The sequence below is a fragment of the Rhamphochromis longiceps genome, linkage group LG16 (assembly GCF_057381845.1).
Source record: "Rhamphochromis longiceps isolate RC_006_pf linkage group LG16, R_longiceps_female_GT1.1, whole genome shotgun sequence".
NCBI classification, from domain to species: Eukaryota; Metazoa; Chordata; class Actinopteri; order Cichliformes; family Cichlidae; genus Rhamphochromis; species Rhamphochromis longiceps.
Window position 1 is genome coordinate 28,355,662 of NC_140572.1, and position 15,416 is coordinate 28,371,077.

Here is a 15,416-nt window from a genome sequence, read left to right on the forward strand (position 1 = left end):
ACATCTGAATAATTTCTGTATCTCATCTGAGATACAGAAAGACATACTCTAGTAAAGTATTCTTACAAAACTGAGAAAAAAATCACTTGCTATTACAATGTATTTTGTTTTGAATATTATCTGCCTTTTTTCAAATGCTGTCCGTGTTGTTCCTCATAAAGGTAATAAAGGCTGTAGATGAAGGTTACCGACTGCCCCCACCCATGGACTGCCCTGCCACTCTCTACCAGCTCATGTTGGACTGCTGGCAAAAAGAGAGGAACAATCGACCCAAGTTTGAGCAGATAGTTAGCATCCTGGATAAACTCATCCGCAACCCCAGTAGCCTCAAAATCACAGCGAACACCACATCCAGGTATCAAAGCTATCTTACGTGTATTTGTTTTCATTATTATTTTTAGGTGCTTGTCACTTGCATATATAAAACTTTACACTTAAGAAAATACGAAAAGAAAAACCCAGAACTGGTGGTCAAAACCATGCAAGGCTGGTGAATGTCTCTTAGTCTTGAATGGTTTCTAAGTTGTTCTTTTTTTCTCTTCTTCTTTTAATTTTATTGCCATGTACTAGACAATCCAGTACTGTATTTTAGGTCATATAAAGTTCTGGCTGGTGATCACTAGATATATTATCAGCATATTTATGAAAGTTCTACTTCTCAATAACATAATTTAACATTTTTAATGTCATGAAAATTTGGGATGGGGAAGTTTCTTTCACTTGTTTTACCACCTGTACACAAAGGAGCTCAATATAAACACCGCCTATTTTTTCTGCTTGTAAGATTTAAATGCAAATTAGCACCACTAGAAAATGTATCAGATCTCTTTTCTGATATTTTTACAAATGTTATCTTATTTGTTTCTCACATTACTTTCTTTTTTGCCCTTGTTAATGCTTTGTTCCTTGCCTTTATTGAATCAGTCATTTTCTCCCAGGGGTGTGTGGGTAAGCAGGGCAAGATACACTTGTCAGTCCTGGGCAAGAAGGAATACAGGCATTGGGTCTGCAGCAGACGGCCATGGTATTATGTAGATGTCAAAGCTAGTAACATTGACTAATGATTTCTAAAGAAAGTGAAAATAGGTCCCTTGGAGTTTGCACGTAATTTTCCTGATTGGCTTTTAACACTGGGTGAGCACAGGCTGGCCGACAGAGGCTGGTGCGTTGATTTATGAGAACTCTCTGTGCGTATGTGTGTATGTGTGTGGTGGCGGCGGCAGTTGCACAGCGGGAGCAGCTGCACTCAGCTCCACACACCTCGTTTGTCTCAGGGCTGTCCTGGCTTGCTAATGCAATACCCCCTCCTCCACAAAGCCCAGAACAAAGCCTGTGAACCAAGTAGAGCATCTGGAAACTTCGAGGGTGGGACCTGGTCAGTTTACTCTTCCTGCATATGGATGATGAGAGAGTCAGAAGGCCAAGGTTGACTGTCAGGGGCTAATTATGGGCCAACTGGTGTCCAGTAGAGGTTAGCAGCCATTGGGTATCTGACTTAACTTTCAGGGTGTCTAAATTACGTGAGATTGCTGCAATCGCACTTTCTAAATCAAAGATAGTTTTTTTTCTGCACAACAAAGCATGCCAATGGCTGCTTACAGTATTACCTTTAAATACATAACACTCAAAGTTTTATCAAATCTAAAATATTTATATAGAGAATATCTCAAATATCAACCTTTATCCAGAGAGGCCAGGAACATAGGTTGGATAAAAGGACTTGGGAAGCAACAAGGATTGGTGCCTGGTCTATGCTTGGCAATTGCAATGGGCAAACATTCACCTGTGAATGGAAACCGCCTGATAGTAGAAAAGAACACAGGCATTTATCACAGAGAGGTATATGTTGATGAGAATATCTAAAAAGTCACAAGTATGAAAAACTGGATAGAAGTTAAATAGAATAGTTTTATAATGAGCAATACTTCAATTCAGTTACCAAAAATTCTTAAACTGTTAGCTCAGACACTACCAAAACTTCAGAGTGAAAATAAATTGAACAAAGAATTCGGAGCACAGTCACGTATTGTTGCTGAAATCAAATCAAAATGTCAGTTTAGCTTTCCTCAGCCCACCAGAGTACTGGTTAAAACTACATGATATCATCCAATTTGGCAGTGGCAGCAAAGGGCTGCACCTGAAAGGGCTAATATTACCCCTAAATATCAGTCTAAACTGTCCTTGAATTGCCTTGGAGCTGTCACGCTGAAAGGTAATTTCATTCCCTTTTTTGTGAGCTCAAAAATCAGAAGATTATTTGGAGATTAAAACAAGGAGTACAGAACAAAAGATGAAAAAAGGGAATATATAACCCGACTCCCTTTCTCTCTGATGTAGTCATATTTTCATCTATATTTTCAAGTGGGTGTTTTCTGCTTTGCTATATAGTATTAAGTAGACATTATACCCCCCCGCCCCAAACCCCAAGTCTCAGACAGATGCTTTTTTTATGATTTTCCAATTCATCACATCTCTCTGTTTCCTCACCAATCATCGTGTCTCTTGAGCTGCAACAAGATGTTGCTGAAAATGTAACAACAAAGGAAACGTTGAAAATGATAAGGGAGACGAATCAAGGTCATCTGCAGTTTACCTCTCAGTGGAGACAGCAGAAGGGAAAAAATGAGACAAAAAGAGGAAAAAAGATCAAAGATAGAAAGAAAAAGGGGTGTAGGAGGGGAGGGAAGAAGATCAATAATCCTGAAAAAAGAATTTTTTTTTATAGCCCAAAACTTTAAACGGAAGATAGTTATCTTTTATATGTCTTAATTGATTTTTCCTGATTTGTTTTCTAGCAAATATCAGCAAAAATCTCTATTGATTCCTCTTCCTCTTTTTTCAAAAAGAAGTAACACATATTTAAAATATTTTTTAAATGGATTTCTACTGTCAGAAGATTCACATATTACTTTATTTTTGTGCTCATGCAAACCACCCCCTCCATCTAGCCCTCAATTCCCTCCTTTGCAGACAAACCATCTTTCCAGGGGGTCCTGGGGGCCCTCAGCATTTTGACAACCCTCTGATCTGGCAGGAAAAGACTCAATCACTGTAACAGCACCCACTCCACCACCTCAAGTGCATCTTTTTTTCTCCTTCTTTTTCTTCTTTTCTCCTGTCACCACTTGGGATACCATCTCAATAATCTCAATGTGCCTAATATTTTGTTGGCTTAGTGTGCTGTTTCTGACACCATTAATTATATTATATTGATTTCATTAAAGAAAATCAAATCAATAAAATACATTTTAATTAGAGCAGGTGACGAAAGCACGTAACATATTATATGAAATTAAACCTTTTTTTTTTTGTAGGTACACAAACCCTGGCACATTTAGAGTGGCTTTAAACTTCCTTGCCAATTTCCAAGTCAATTAGGCAGAGGTGGACTTTCTGGTATTCTAATGAGTTTGTTTACAGTGCTATAAATAGTTTTCCCCAAGGGAGCGCTATCTGTTTTTTTTGTTGTTCTTTTTTTTTTGACCTGCTTTGCTGTATTCCCTTGAGTGCCATACATATCTTGGTACAGGTGTATTTATCTGATCTTTGTGACAAATGCAGTGTGTCCTTCATTTTTGGAACCCAGTTTTAGATGATACTCAGAAAATCAAAATGAAAATGCACAGTGTGCTACTAGTGGATTGATTATTGTGTTATGAGCTGTAGTTTGACCTGATATGGTTTGGCTTTGTTTCCCGTTCGCTGCACTAATGTGCTCAGGTTTCACAGTAGCTGAGGGAATCACATTTGTATAAACATGAGTTGCGGTATCTGAAAGTCGCCATTAATAAAGCACATTGTTTCCTTGGGCCCTCTGCACTCTCCAGCTCTAATGTACCTTTACTCTCTGTAAGTCTTTTTACCCATCATTGTTCCTCAGCCCCCCCTCCCTTTGGCAAACATCAATCAGAGCTAGTCACAACAGTGCCTGCAGTTTTTCCCTACACCCTCTACAGTTGACTGAGCATTTTAAAGCCCAACGCAGAGCATTTAATATGATTTGATCCAATTGAAACCATCAAGTCTAATCAAATCTAATGTTACGTTCTGCTGCATGGTACATCTGCTACAGGAAATAATGATGGAATTAGCCAGAAACATTGCTAGCTCAAAATAATAAAAAAGGACAGTGAAGCAATGACTGCTGATGATAGCATGAACAATGAACAAAGGCTGATGTCTGTTGTGAAAATGCAGTTGCCAAACTGTTTCTGAGACCGTAAAGCATGCAGACCATTTTGCACACACACTCTGACATGTCTGACATGCTTCAGACTCTGTAAATGGTGCAATAGTGTATGCTTGAAAAGACAATATACATAGTTGTAGGACTAGTTCACTATGACATCAGCTGGCTGTAGATAAAACAGAAACTGTGATACCTGGTGGTGTTTATTCTCCTGTTTTCCTTAAACTACAGTATGCTGTGAACTCTAATGACATCTGGGACACGAAAATCTTACAAGTGGTTCATCATCACTTATTGATATGTTTGCTTCTCCCTTGACTATTCTTCTCCTCTCTGTCAGGCCAGCCAACTTGTTGTTGGACAGAAGCAGTTCAGAGGTTCCCTCAGTGGGAACAATGGGCGACTGGATGGATGGAATGAGGACCTTGCCCTGCAAGGAGGCCTTCTCTGGGGTCAGCTACAGCTCCTGTGACACACTGGCCAAAACCTCCACAGAGTAAGGCAACAACACACAGAGACACACACATTAGGCTTCTTTGCCTATTCATGTCAGCAGTGTTTACAGGGCCCAAGTATCAGAGGTAAGGCCCAGGAATTTGAAGAGACTCTTGGTGAAGAACAAGCACACACATTCTCTTGTTCTCACTAAGTAAAGAAAGCTATAGAGCCATTACTAAAGGTGTCCAGATGAGACTCATGGTAACTCATAAAGACAGGTCTTTAGCTATGCTTTCAATGCTGCAAGTATGACCAGAGGGGAAGGTGAGAGCATTGAAAGAAAGAGAAAAAAAAAGAGAAACCAAAAAAAAAAGAGAAAGAGGGTAGAAGAGTTGTGAGTTCCATGAGGGAAAGGGAATAAGAGAGACGCTATTGAGAGAGAGAATGAAAGGGGAGATTTGACAAGATAGCGAGAGGGGCCTTTGAAAGAGAAAATGAAGGCATGGCTGTCAAGTAGGTGTGCAAAGACATGGCATTCTCTGTGCTGTAAAGCATTAAAATGCAAAGAATAGAGCAAGGATAGATTGCTAGAAAATTATTTGGCAGCCACATCCAGAGAAATCACAACTGGCGAGCACACAATATAGGACCTACAGTATGTTCACTTGGTAAGAAAGTAGGTCCTACAGTGTGTATTGTTGTTCGGTCCCTTTCTTTCCCTCTCCCTGTCCTCCTTTTTCCTCGCTCTGTTGGCCTGCTGCTAGTTTAATTGATGTGGAATGTGACAGAGTAAATAATTGGACATTTCTAATCATTGTGATCAAAGCAGCCATTCTCTGCGTTGATAGCAGTTGCGGGGGCAATTGGGGACTGGTGGTCAGTACTACAAGCAGTTGTAACTCAATAACTGTACAAAGCAGGGAGTCATTAACTGTGTTGGGCTTAATATGCTGGAAAGAAGGATTGTGTGTTGTGCATGAGTTTAAACTATGTTAAATTGGTTGGAGCTGATATTAAAAAAAGCTGTTGTTTAGCAGACCTCCTCACAGTGCCAACTGTAGACTTCATTGACTTGTAACTGGAACAGAATAGTTTTTCCTGGAAATATTATACGTAATGCTCTGTACTACCTTAAGACAAGCTCAAGTGTGTTTATTTTCCACACAGAGCGCTTAATTCTGAAATATATACTTTCAGCTTCCTGTAATTTTTATTATGGTTCTTTTCTTATGTAGGAGTACTACACAAAATGTTTTTTTCTCTTCTCTTATAAGTCACTATCCAATGTGACAAATGAATGTGTTTAATCTATGAAAAGGTTATCTTAAAATGTTGTATTTAGTGCACAGACTAGGTGGAAATCCACAATCAGTATTGACAAAATACATCAAAGACAAATTGCACTGAAGGAATCGTGCACTAAACATAATATATTGGTCTACAATGCCTTTTCAGTGGCTAGATGCTAAATTGGATCACCGCAGTATTAATCCACTGAAGGCTTCATCTAAGGCACCTAAGCTCAGCTACAAGGCAGAAGCCTTGGCTCAGACTATGAATTGCACTGTATAGATTTCTGTATTGATCTGTACAGTCTTAATCTAGTCCTTGATATTCAGCACAAGGCCTGGCAATGCTCTGACCTCAGAGGAACAGTTATCATACTCGGCCGCAGTGTGCTGAGTCATCTGTTGGAGTAATTGATTAATCCTTTTTCAAGAAGAGAAGATGGACTGACATATAAATACTGCATCATTTGGAGTATTTTTTTTTACCTTTACACTGTCAATGTCAAAATGTTTTCAAATCATTTTAGGATCTTTTTTTTTTTTTTTTTTAGATTTTCTTTTACAATGTGATAGACACACACACAAAAAAAAATTAAATCAGCATACAATATAATCACAATCTATACACTTTATTTTTATTGCCCGTTAAAGAAAACATTCTCATTGCAGTGGCAGACAAGTCATCATTGGTGTCTTGTCTGCCACAGAGGTGAGATAAGCAGTTTGTGTTTATTCTTACAAAATGTGCTAATACCACCCATAACAATAATATCTAGTTTAATGTGTTAACATTGCTGGGCCTGGCTGTTTCTCAGTAGAGTGGTTCTGACGGAGGTCCATGTCACACAAGCCACTTGCCCAGAATGGGAGCCATCCATGGGGATCACCACTCTCTAACACCCAGCTCCACCCTACTCAAGCTCTGGATGGTGGGTGGAGGACCAAGGCCTAGGTCTAAGATCAATAACCTCCAGAACCACTGATGGGCTTTTACTTGTCTGACCTTTGAAGGGATAGTTAGTTTTTATTGAGTGGTAACTTCATCCCATTTTAGGCTGTAATTATAAAAAAAGAGTAAAATGCCACATGTTCTAAAACAGGGCTACTGATTTGGTGCTCAAAATACTAATACAGTGTAAATGTTGATTAGTATTGCACACATAATCAGCAGTAGATGCTGGTTTCAGCCTCTTTTGCATGCTAATGACCAGAAAACAGACCAAATAAAAAGCTTATAAATTACAGATTAATTATTTATCTTTATTGTTGCAAAGGTAGATAGTTGTAAACCCAAGTATTGTGCCAACTTGACAACAGAATAATTTGTATAATCAACACTGAAGCAACTATCCCTTAAAATCGTCACACAAAGTAAGGCAGAATCTGTAATTTGGATCACTGTCAGTTTCTGGGTTTTCAAATTGTATCTGTATTTTTTTTTAACTCTATTTCAAACTAAACTTTCTGCTTGCATATGGAAAATAAAAACATTGTTTGTTTGTTTTTTTAAAAAAGCACTAAATGGCTGAAAGAGTTTCTTGCAGTAATGCCATAATCCCACTGCTTCTACTAATACAATACACTATTTAGGAGAAAGGAGTCCTAACATGTGCTGTGATTGCTGTGTGCTGTAAAATCAATACACTGTATACAGTGTAAACTGTAGGTTTACACTGTATAACATTCTTAACAACTGTATTCTAGTTAACTCAAGTGGTCTTTTCTTTGAATGCAAGTAACCAACCTTCTAAGAGCTTTTAAGAGTATTAACGCTTTAACAGAAGCACTTTATGAACCAGTGTCGTGTTCAACACATGTCCCTGTGCTGCTCCTCTCCACAAAATTAAGTGTACCTGTCAAAAAAATCCAGCTTAATGCAATGCAGAAGAGTAGTTCTGTTCTGCCACTGTGGCCCTTGTATTTTATTGTTTTCTACCCTGACAGGGTCATAATGGCAGCTGTCAGTGAAGCCTTCTGGGAAATGCAGTCCTTTGCAAATGACAGGCGCACAGCGAAGCGAAGGGAGCAACACTGGGAGCATGCCACTATTGTCACACGGATGTCATATTTACTATCACTAACGCACACGTTTCCATTTTTTTCCTTCCCATCTTTCTCTCTGTCTGATTTTGTCCCATTTATTTTTCAACCTCACTCTGCCCCTCTCTCCCCCTTTCTCGCTTTTCTTGCAAACCAGGGATCTAAAAAAGGTTGGAGTGACTATTGTAGGACCGCAGAAGAAGATAGTGAGCAGCTTGAAAGCCCTAGATTCTCACAACAAGAATGGCCCAGTACCTGTTTAAAAAAATGGACCCGACAAATGAAAACCACCAGAGACCTATCTGTTGGTCTGTGTTGACAGACTGTGTTTGCTAATTGCACTCTAACACAGTGGCTGCATATTCAGACTGAAAATGGCGGAAAAATATGGCATGATTCAAATGATGTCTTTCATTGATTCATTTGAAAGATGTCCCGGCAGAGAAGTGGAGAAGAGCTCAGTTCAGTTCTACCTGCTAGGTAACTGGCTGACTCAACCCTCTGCCCCTCTGTGCCCATGTTGAGTTGCCTTACAGACTAAGAGGGGGGTAGAGAGCAGAGAAAAGAGAAGAAGGTCAGAGAGACCTGATCAGGAAGACAAAGGAGAACTGTACTGGGATGCAGGGCAAGGACTGCATTAACATATAGCCGGACGTCTCCATGATTATGGCTTACCCACAGCACGCCCGAGAATCAGCCTGTAGTCCAAGGCAGTGAAACAACTGAAACACCTTGCCAAGAAGGGTACGACGGACAGCAGCAGCTGACCCACTTGTAGAGCCCTCCTGGAGTGAGGAAGTCTGAAGCGTGAGATTTTGTTGCAACTACCTTCATTTACCGTCTCTATCCATGTGAGATCTCAGCTGGAATGGACACACCGAGATGCTGACCGAGCCATTTTACTCTGTAGCTCTGATCTATAGCATTTGCATTCAGTAGACATGTCACTTAAAAGCAATAATGATATAATCAGTGGAATAATTTCATTGTATGGAAGCCATGAGTCTATCACATGTAAAATGTATTGAATGCTGTGCTTTAAAAATAACAGGGGCCATAAATCACTTCACCCACAGATTTTTCTTTATGGTGACATCTGTGTTCTGTGTGCTTATGAACAGATATTGTACAGTTTTAGTGCAGTTCTCTCTGTAACCCCTTTGTGTGAAATCTCAGGATGTATACTTCCTTATGTTTTCTCAAGCAAGGACAAACTGATGGGGAAAATGGAGCAAACTAGAACTGAGAATTCAGGTTAAGATACATGTGCAAGAAAAGGGAAAACAGAGAGATGATGATGAGAGACAACAAGTAAAATCAATGTCAGCCCTCTGCTACTGCTGCTGATGTATTGCAGAAGTGTAATATACTCAGAGCTCACGTTTCTTCTTTAAGGAAGACAAGTTAGCATCATCAAACTCTCACAACTCTCGTTTTCTTTCTAAAGAGTGTAATTTTTGCCTGTGTAAGATCGGTTTAGTAGGTTGAGATTAACACTGCCTATCTGAGGTTATAGTCCAGTAACTTAGGTTTGAATTCATAATTTATTAATAAAAGCCATTTAGGAGTTGTCATTTTGTTTGATTGGAAAAATTTGTGTAAAAAATAGTTTGTTATATTGTAAAATTAACTTTAACCGATTATTTTTGGTGTGTTTAATGCAAAAAAAAGTTGAGTGCCTCCTGTAGTTGGACTTGGTTTTGGTTTGACGTCAAGAAAGTCTTGGCCTTCTTTCTCTGTTCTCTTTGGGATATAGAGTTGGTTATTACCTAAACTAACTAGATTTTGCCCTGGAAGAGATGCAGCATATCTAATAGATGGTTGCTTTCTGATATAGTATCCAAGTGCGTCATATCTCCAGTATGGGCTTTCCTAAAAGCACCTTAGAAGACCTTTGTACAGTGAAGTACTTTACGATGCTAGTCTCCTGCTTTGATGTCACCCAGTCAATCCCTCAGTGCAACATGTACCCAGATTTTTTTAACTGGCACTTTGGTACTTTGTGCTTTTGGTTGGGTAATATGTAACAAGAAGGATGCAATATTTAAGTTTCTTCAAGCACTTAGTACGCAGTATTGCAGCACTTTGAAATTAAATGTTATTGCCTTGGCGCTAGATTAAACTTGTCTAACAGACGGGGTGATTTTGGTGCTTTTGGGAAACCCAGCCTTGGTCAGTCTGTCAGTCCTGTCTTCTTTTCTTTGGTCTACCTGTGGATGCTACTGTTGCTGCTATGTGTTTTAATTAGCATGTACATAATGTAAACCATTGTTATTATGGCAACTAGCACTACAGATCCCACTATATGTACATGTCCATCCCTTTTTTGTACAAATGTTTGTATGTATAAAAGCCTGAATAAAAATTGTGCAACATTTTTAATTAAAAAAAAGAGAAAAAGCATTTGTATTTTATTTTATCTTGTTTTGAATTATATTTGTCAGCTTTGTTTTTTTTTTCTACAATAAAAAGGCAATTATGATTACGTTATTTATTTGTTAACATTATACAGTGCATTGTTCGTTTTTTGGGAGGGTGGGGGGAGGGGCGTAGAGTAAATACTGTGTCAATGCTGTCTGTGTTTTGGTTCTAGACTTACTTTATAAAAATGACACAGCTGAGAGAGCAATACTGTTATGAGCCCTATATCCAGATTCCTAAATTTATGTTTCAAGTCTGATTCGAGTGTCTGTGTGAGAGTTTATGTGTGGAAATGTAGATCGCCTTGTCTACTAATGTAAAATGATTTGTAGTGGAAACATTTATATTTTTATAATAAATATTCTCAAAATATTTTCCAAAAAACGGATGATGACAGACCTGCTCCTGTGTTTTTTTATTTGATCATGTCGTAGTCATGCAGGCCGACAATTTTTATTACGAGCGCATGATTCACATGTTAAATAGATCACAAGTGGAAGTTGTTGTTTTTTTAATCTAAAACATTATTAAATGTCTTTCTTTTTTATAATTTTACACCCAAGAGAATTTTTTAATAAGAATTCAAGCAATCCCAAAATTAACATTTGAAGTATATAGTCCAAATGATCACTGATAGGCACCATCAAAAACCGCACTCATGGAACTGGTAATAACAATGTAGGGTACTTTACAATAAGAAAATAACTGAACCTTCATTTTAAACTCTGTAGGTTTGTGAAATATAAATAAAAAACAGGTAATTTATCATGTAATTAAAATACACAGAATCAAAATTCCAAATGAAAGAAATGATTAGATCTTAGAGTTTAATGTTATTTTATTTAACTTGGTTTAGCTTGTTAGTTAAATAACCATTTCAATTTAGTTCTTATAACCATGATGTCCTATCTACCTCCCCTCACCCCAACTGGTTATGGCCCATAGCTGCCTGTCCCTGATCCTGGTTGTGCTGGAGGTTTCTTCCTGTTAAAGGGAGTTTTTCCCTCCCACTGTCGTCAAAGCACTTTCTGAAAGGGGATCGTGATTGTTTGGGTTTTTTCTGTCCTTTGTTCTTTGTATTATTGTAAGATCTTTACCTTACAACATAAAACGCCTTGAGACAACTATTGTTGTGATTTGGTGCAACATAAATAAAACAGAATTAAAGAGAGTACACGTGTGTCACATTAATTTTCAAGAAACTTTCTTTAACTGCTGGAATGAGTTCAACATGATGTTATAAGAACATATTTTACCAGCAGGTGGGGTATCAGGATGAATAATACCTTTATTGGAATGGTTAACGAATAAATCAGTTTCAAAACTATGACTGATTGATTGCAATTGATTTAAAAAAAGACACACAGATATATGCAAACATGCCTCTGCCACTTAAATAGGAATCTCAGATTGATAAAACAAGCCAGCAATTTTGTAATTATTCATATTCTGTCTTTGATGTCTACCTATAAACACTTACCAGGATAAAAGAATAACTCCATGTGTGTATATTAAACAAAGTATTAAGATTCCAAAATTCCCCAAACTAAACCAAATGATGTATTTTTCCCATTGTATCAATGCACACCAACTTTTTAAATAAACAACTTTTAAAAAGCTTACATTTAACATTGAAACATTTTGTCATTAATTTGTAGTAATCTGTCTTTTACTAACATCCTGTCTGTTATAGGTTTGTCACAAGACACATTCCAAACCACTTATTACTCTACTCATCCATGCTGGACCCAGCTCTTCCACATCCTCCACATCTGTTAACCAGCTTCCCACCTCTGCCTCTGTTTTTAATCTCTTCCACTCTCCTCCTTGTGTCCACAGCCACATCTAATAAAGCATTTTGCTTCCGATCATCCATGGTTAAAGTTGATTTGTTTCATGACTTTAATGCGGAAGATCTGTGTTTTCTCTCTATTTTTTCCTCACTGGGAGGAGATGAGATGTGTCAGAGAGGGGAAAGAGTGATGGTTGCTCTGCTCAGTGTTGAATGCTGACATTATCCAGATGGTCCCAGGCAGATGTGCACAGTGAAATAAGAGGACATTGCCCTCCTCAAACAATGAACACAGTATGCTTGACACCGCCACCAATTTTTCTCTTGTTTTTTATCTGGAAGACCTTTGTGACACTGAAATTGCAAGGGTGATGAGAAAAAACAGAGGGAGAATGAAAGTGGGGGAGGTACAGAGAGTGAATGTTAACAGATTATGAAGCCACAGACCAGAGGATAGAAGGCAGGTGTGCTAAACACATGATGCCGGTGGTAGTTCTGCCTAAGCAGATAAGAACTTTTCAAACAACGGCATACTATCACGGAATAATGCAAGAGAAGATTAGCCAACAGTATTCATCACCCTGCTTGGCAGATACAGAAAGCACGGTTCCAGTTGGAGAGTAATGATAATGAGAAAACAGAGTCATGATGTGTAAAATGAATTTCTCACTTTGAGCAGGGGTAACATGCAATCATGAAAAATACAGCTTTACAGTAACATACTGGTCCTCTTTCTAGGATCTGCCAAACACCACTGTTTCCGTTTGGCCTCAGACATTTCAGAACAGTCAATGAAACTGTTATTGCTGTGGTTTTCAAATCATCTCCCCAACCCTGTGTGTTAGACACCAGGACAATGAAGAACAATAAAAAAAATGTTTTATGTTGACTTGAGGCCAGTGTTTTTAATCTGGTGTCAGTCATTTTTCCATCATCTTCAAGGGTCCGTAGTTTGTGTTTAGATTTTCTGCTGAAGTTGTGGTTAATTCTTGAAACTTGTTGGTGTACACATCCTGTGGAGCTTTTGTAGCCACATAAATACGGCTGATGGAAATTAACCTGATTCTTATGGAGAACGAGTCCTATCCTCCCCATGTAGCGATATCTCCTTCCTTTGAACCCTGTTCTGTGGCCTACCCTCATCGCTCTGTCTCCCCTATCTTCCCTTTTGGTCTTTGGTAAAAACAGGTCTCCAGCTGTGTGCAGCTGCTTTACAGGGCCTGACGACATGTTGCAAACTTCTGTTGCTCTGGTGAGCCAGTTCTGCTGTGAGGATGACATCCTTGTAACTTTACTTCCCGGATTTAAACTTCACTGAAAAGGAACCAGGGTGTCATGTGTTAATTATCTTTGTTTCACACCAGGTTTATCTGTCTGCAGCAGCATATTATGAATAAATACAAGCTGTGTACCTCCAGTGTTCTTCAGAATGTGCAAGAGCACACACAGAGCGGGGCAGTGCTGACACAACGGAAATCTTATATGAAAACATATACACTGCAGGGACCACTAAGCTGTCACACACGTACCGGTGCACACATTCAAAGATACTGTAGATGGATGTTTGTTGGTGGCTTTGTAATGTCTGTGTTCTCTATGGAACCTAAACACATCCTAACTCTTCAATCATTTTATTACCACATTCTGCGCTATCATCACAGCACACACTAACACACAGGTCCCAGGACTACAGTGCTCAGACTGCTTCTGTCATTTTAACAAATGGCACCATCACAAAGGGAAGTGAAGCTATCATCACAGCCTCTACACCACTACTGGATATTTGTCTTTTTTTAAGTGGAAACTACAAGTAGGTGTGCTTTTTGATCAACTTGGGCCCCAGGTGGAATCACTGTCACTGAGTCGTCTCAAATGAAATGACCTCGAAAAACTTTTTGTTGTGTTGTTTGATTGAGTGCATTCTCAGCGCAAACCCTGTCTTATGATTTCTTTTTGGATTAACGTTAACATTTTAATGTTTGTATATGGTTTGATTTTTTGATTTCAAATGTTAGAATAGTTCTCCAAAAGGATTATTTATGCGGGTGAAAGCCAATTTAAAAATGTGTTCTTTATAGACCTGAATTTATACCTACATTAGAACTACATTAACCTCTTAAGCCCCAAGCCTACCTGATCTCCTGCCTTTTGCCCCCATATCAGGGGGCGTTGGGGCTTAAGAAGTTAAAATAGTGTTTTTGTAAATAACTGCATGAATACGCTTACCAGTTACTTTGTTAGGTATGGCTGTTCAGCTGCCCGTTAACACACGTATTTGATTAGCCAGTCACATGGCAGCAGCTCAATTCATGTTCAAAACAACCTCTTGAAGTTTAGATTACGCATCAGAATGGGCAAGTAAGATTATTTAAGTGACTTTGAATTGGACATGATTGTTGGTGCAGGGCAAGCTGGTATTTCAGAAACTACTGATCAGCTGGGATTTTCTCACCCTACCATCTCTAGGGTTTAGAGAGAACAGTCTGAGAAAGACAAAATTTGTAGTGAGGGCAGTTCTCTGGGTGAAAATGCCCTGTTGAAAGTGAAAGTCGGAGGAGAATGTCCTGCCTGCTTTGAACACTTAGGAAGGCAAGAATATCTCAAATGACTCATTACAATAAAGGTATTCAGCAGAACACCTGGCAACTTGTCAAACCTTGAAGAAGATGGGCTACAGAGAAGACCACACCTGGTGCCAGTCTTGTCAGCTAAGAACAGGAAGGCTATAATTTGCACAGGCTCATAAAAAATGGTCAAAATGGTTATTTGAACATGAGAATTAGTTCACTGCACATAAATGGCCACCACAGTTATCAAATTTCCAACAGTGCACCTTTGTTAAATGATGGAGTGGGAGATATGCACATGAAGAAAAACAAAAACCTGCAGCAACTGTGTGATGCTATCATGTCAGTATGGGACAGCATTTCTTCCCAGCACCTTGTTAATTAATGCAGTTCTGAAGGAACTGTACTAGCAAGGCATACTTAATGCCTATGCAAATTTTTGTGTTTAATTTATTTATCCCAGCCTGTCACCCTTAGCCTCTGTCGTATAGAGTGATGAACTTGTTTTTTTGCAGTACCATTGGTTGTTGCTTATAGAGATTATTTAGACTGAGGTGTTCCATGCCTGCTAAATAATAGGATATGCTAGACTACACAGTTGTATCCCTTTTGCTTACAGGACCTCAATTGTCGCTAGAACCCTGCCATATTTATATTCATATTCACGGTCTTTTATGAAA

The 15,416-nt window shown here is 38.7% G+C and overlaps 1 protein-coding gene across 3 annotated transcripts in view; it reads left to right on the forward strand.

Moving 5' to 3' along the window:
* Nucleotides 1–10,949, forward strand: part of epha3 (eph receptor A3) — a 95,779-nt gene extending 84,830 nt beyond the window's left edge. The window contains exons 15-18 of one of the 3 annotated variants that reach the window (XM_085385173.1): nucleotides 162–355; nucleotides 4,530–4,685; nucleotides 6,732–6,845; nucleotides 8,114–10,948. In XM_085385173.1, the coding sequence (XP_085241299.1) occupies nucleotides 162–355; nucleotides 4,530–4,685; nucleotides 6,732–6,813 (432 nt within the window). In that variant the 3' untranslated portion in view covers nucleotides 6,814–6,845; nucleotides 8,114–10,948. Of the gene's footprint in view, nucleotides 1–161; nucleotides 356–4,529; nucleotides 4,686–6,731; nucleotides 6,846–8,113 lie in introns of all 3 variants that reach the window. The other 2 variants (XM_085385172.1, XM_085385170.1) reach the window with 2 other exon arrangements.
* Nucleotides 10,950–15,416: the final 4,467 nt, after the last annotated feature.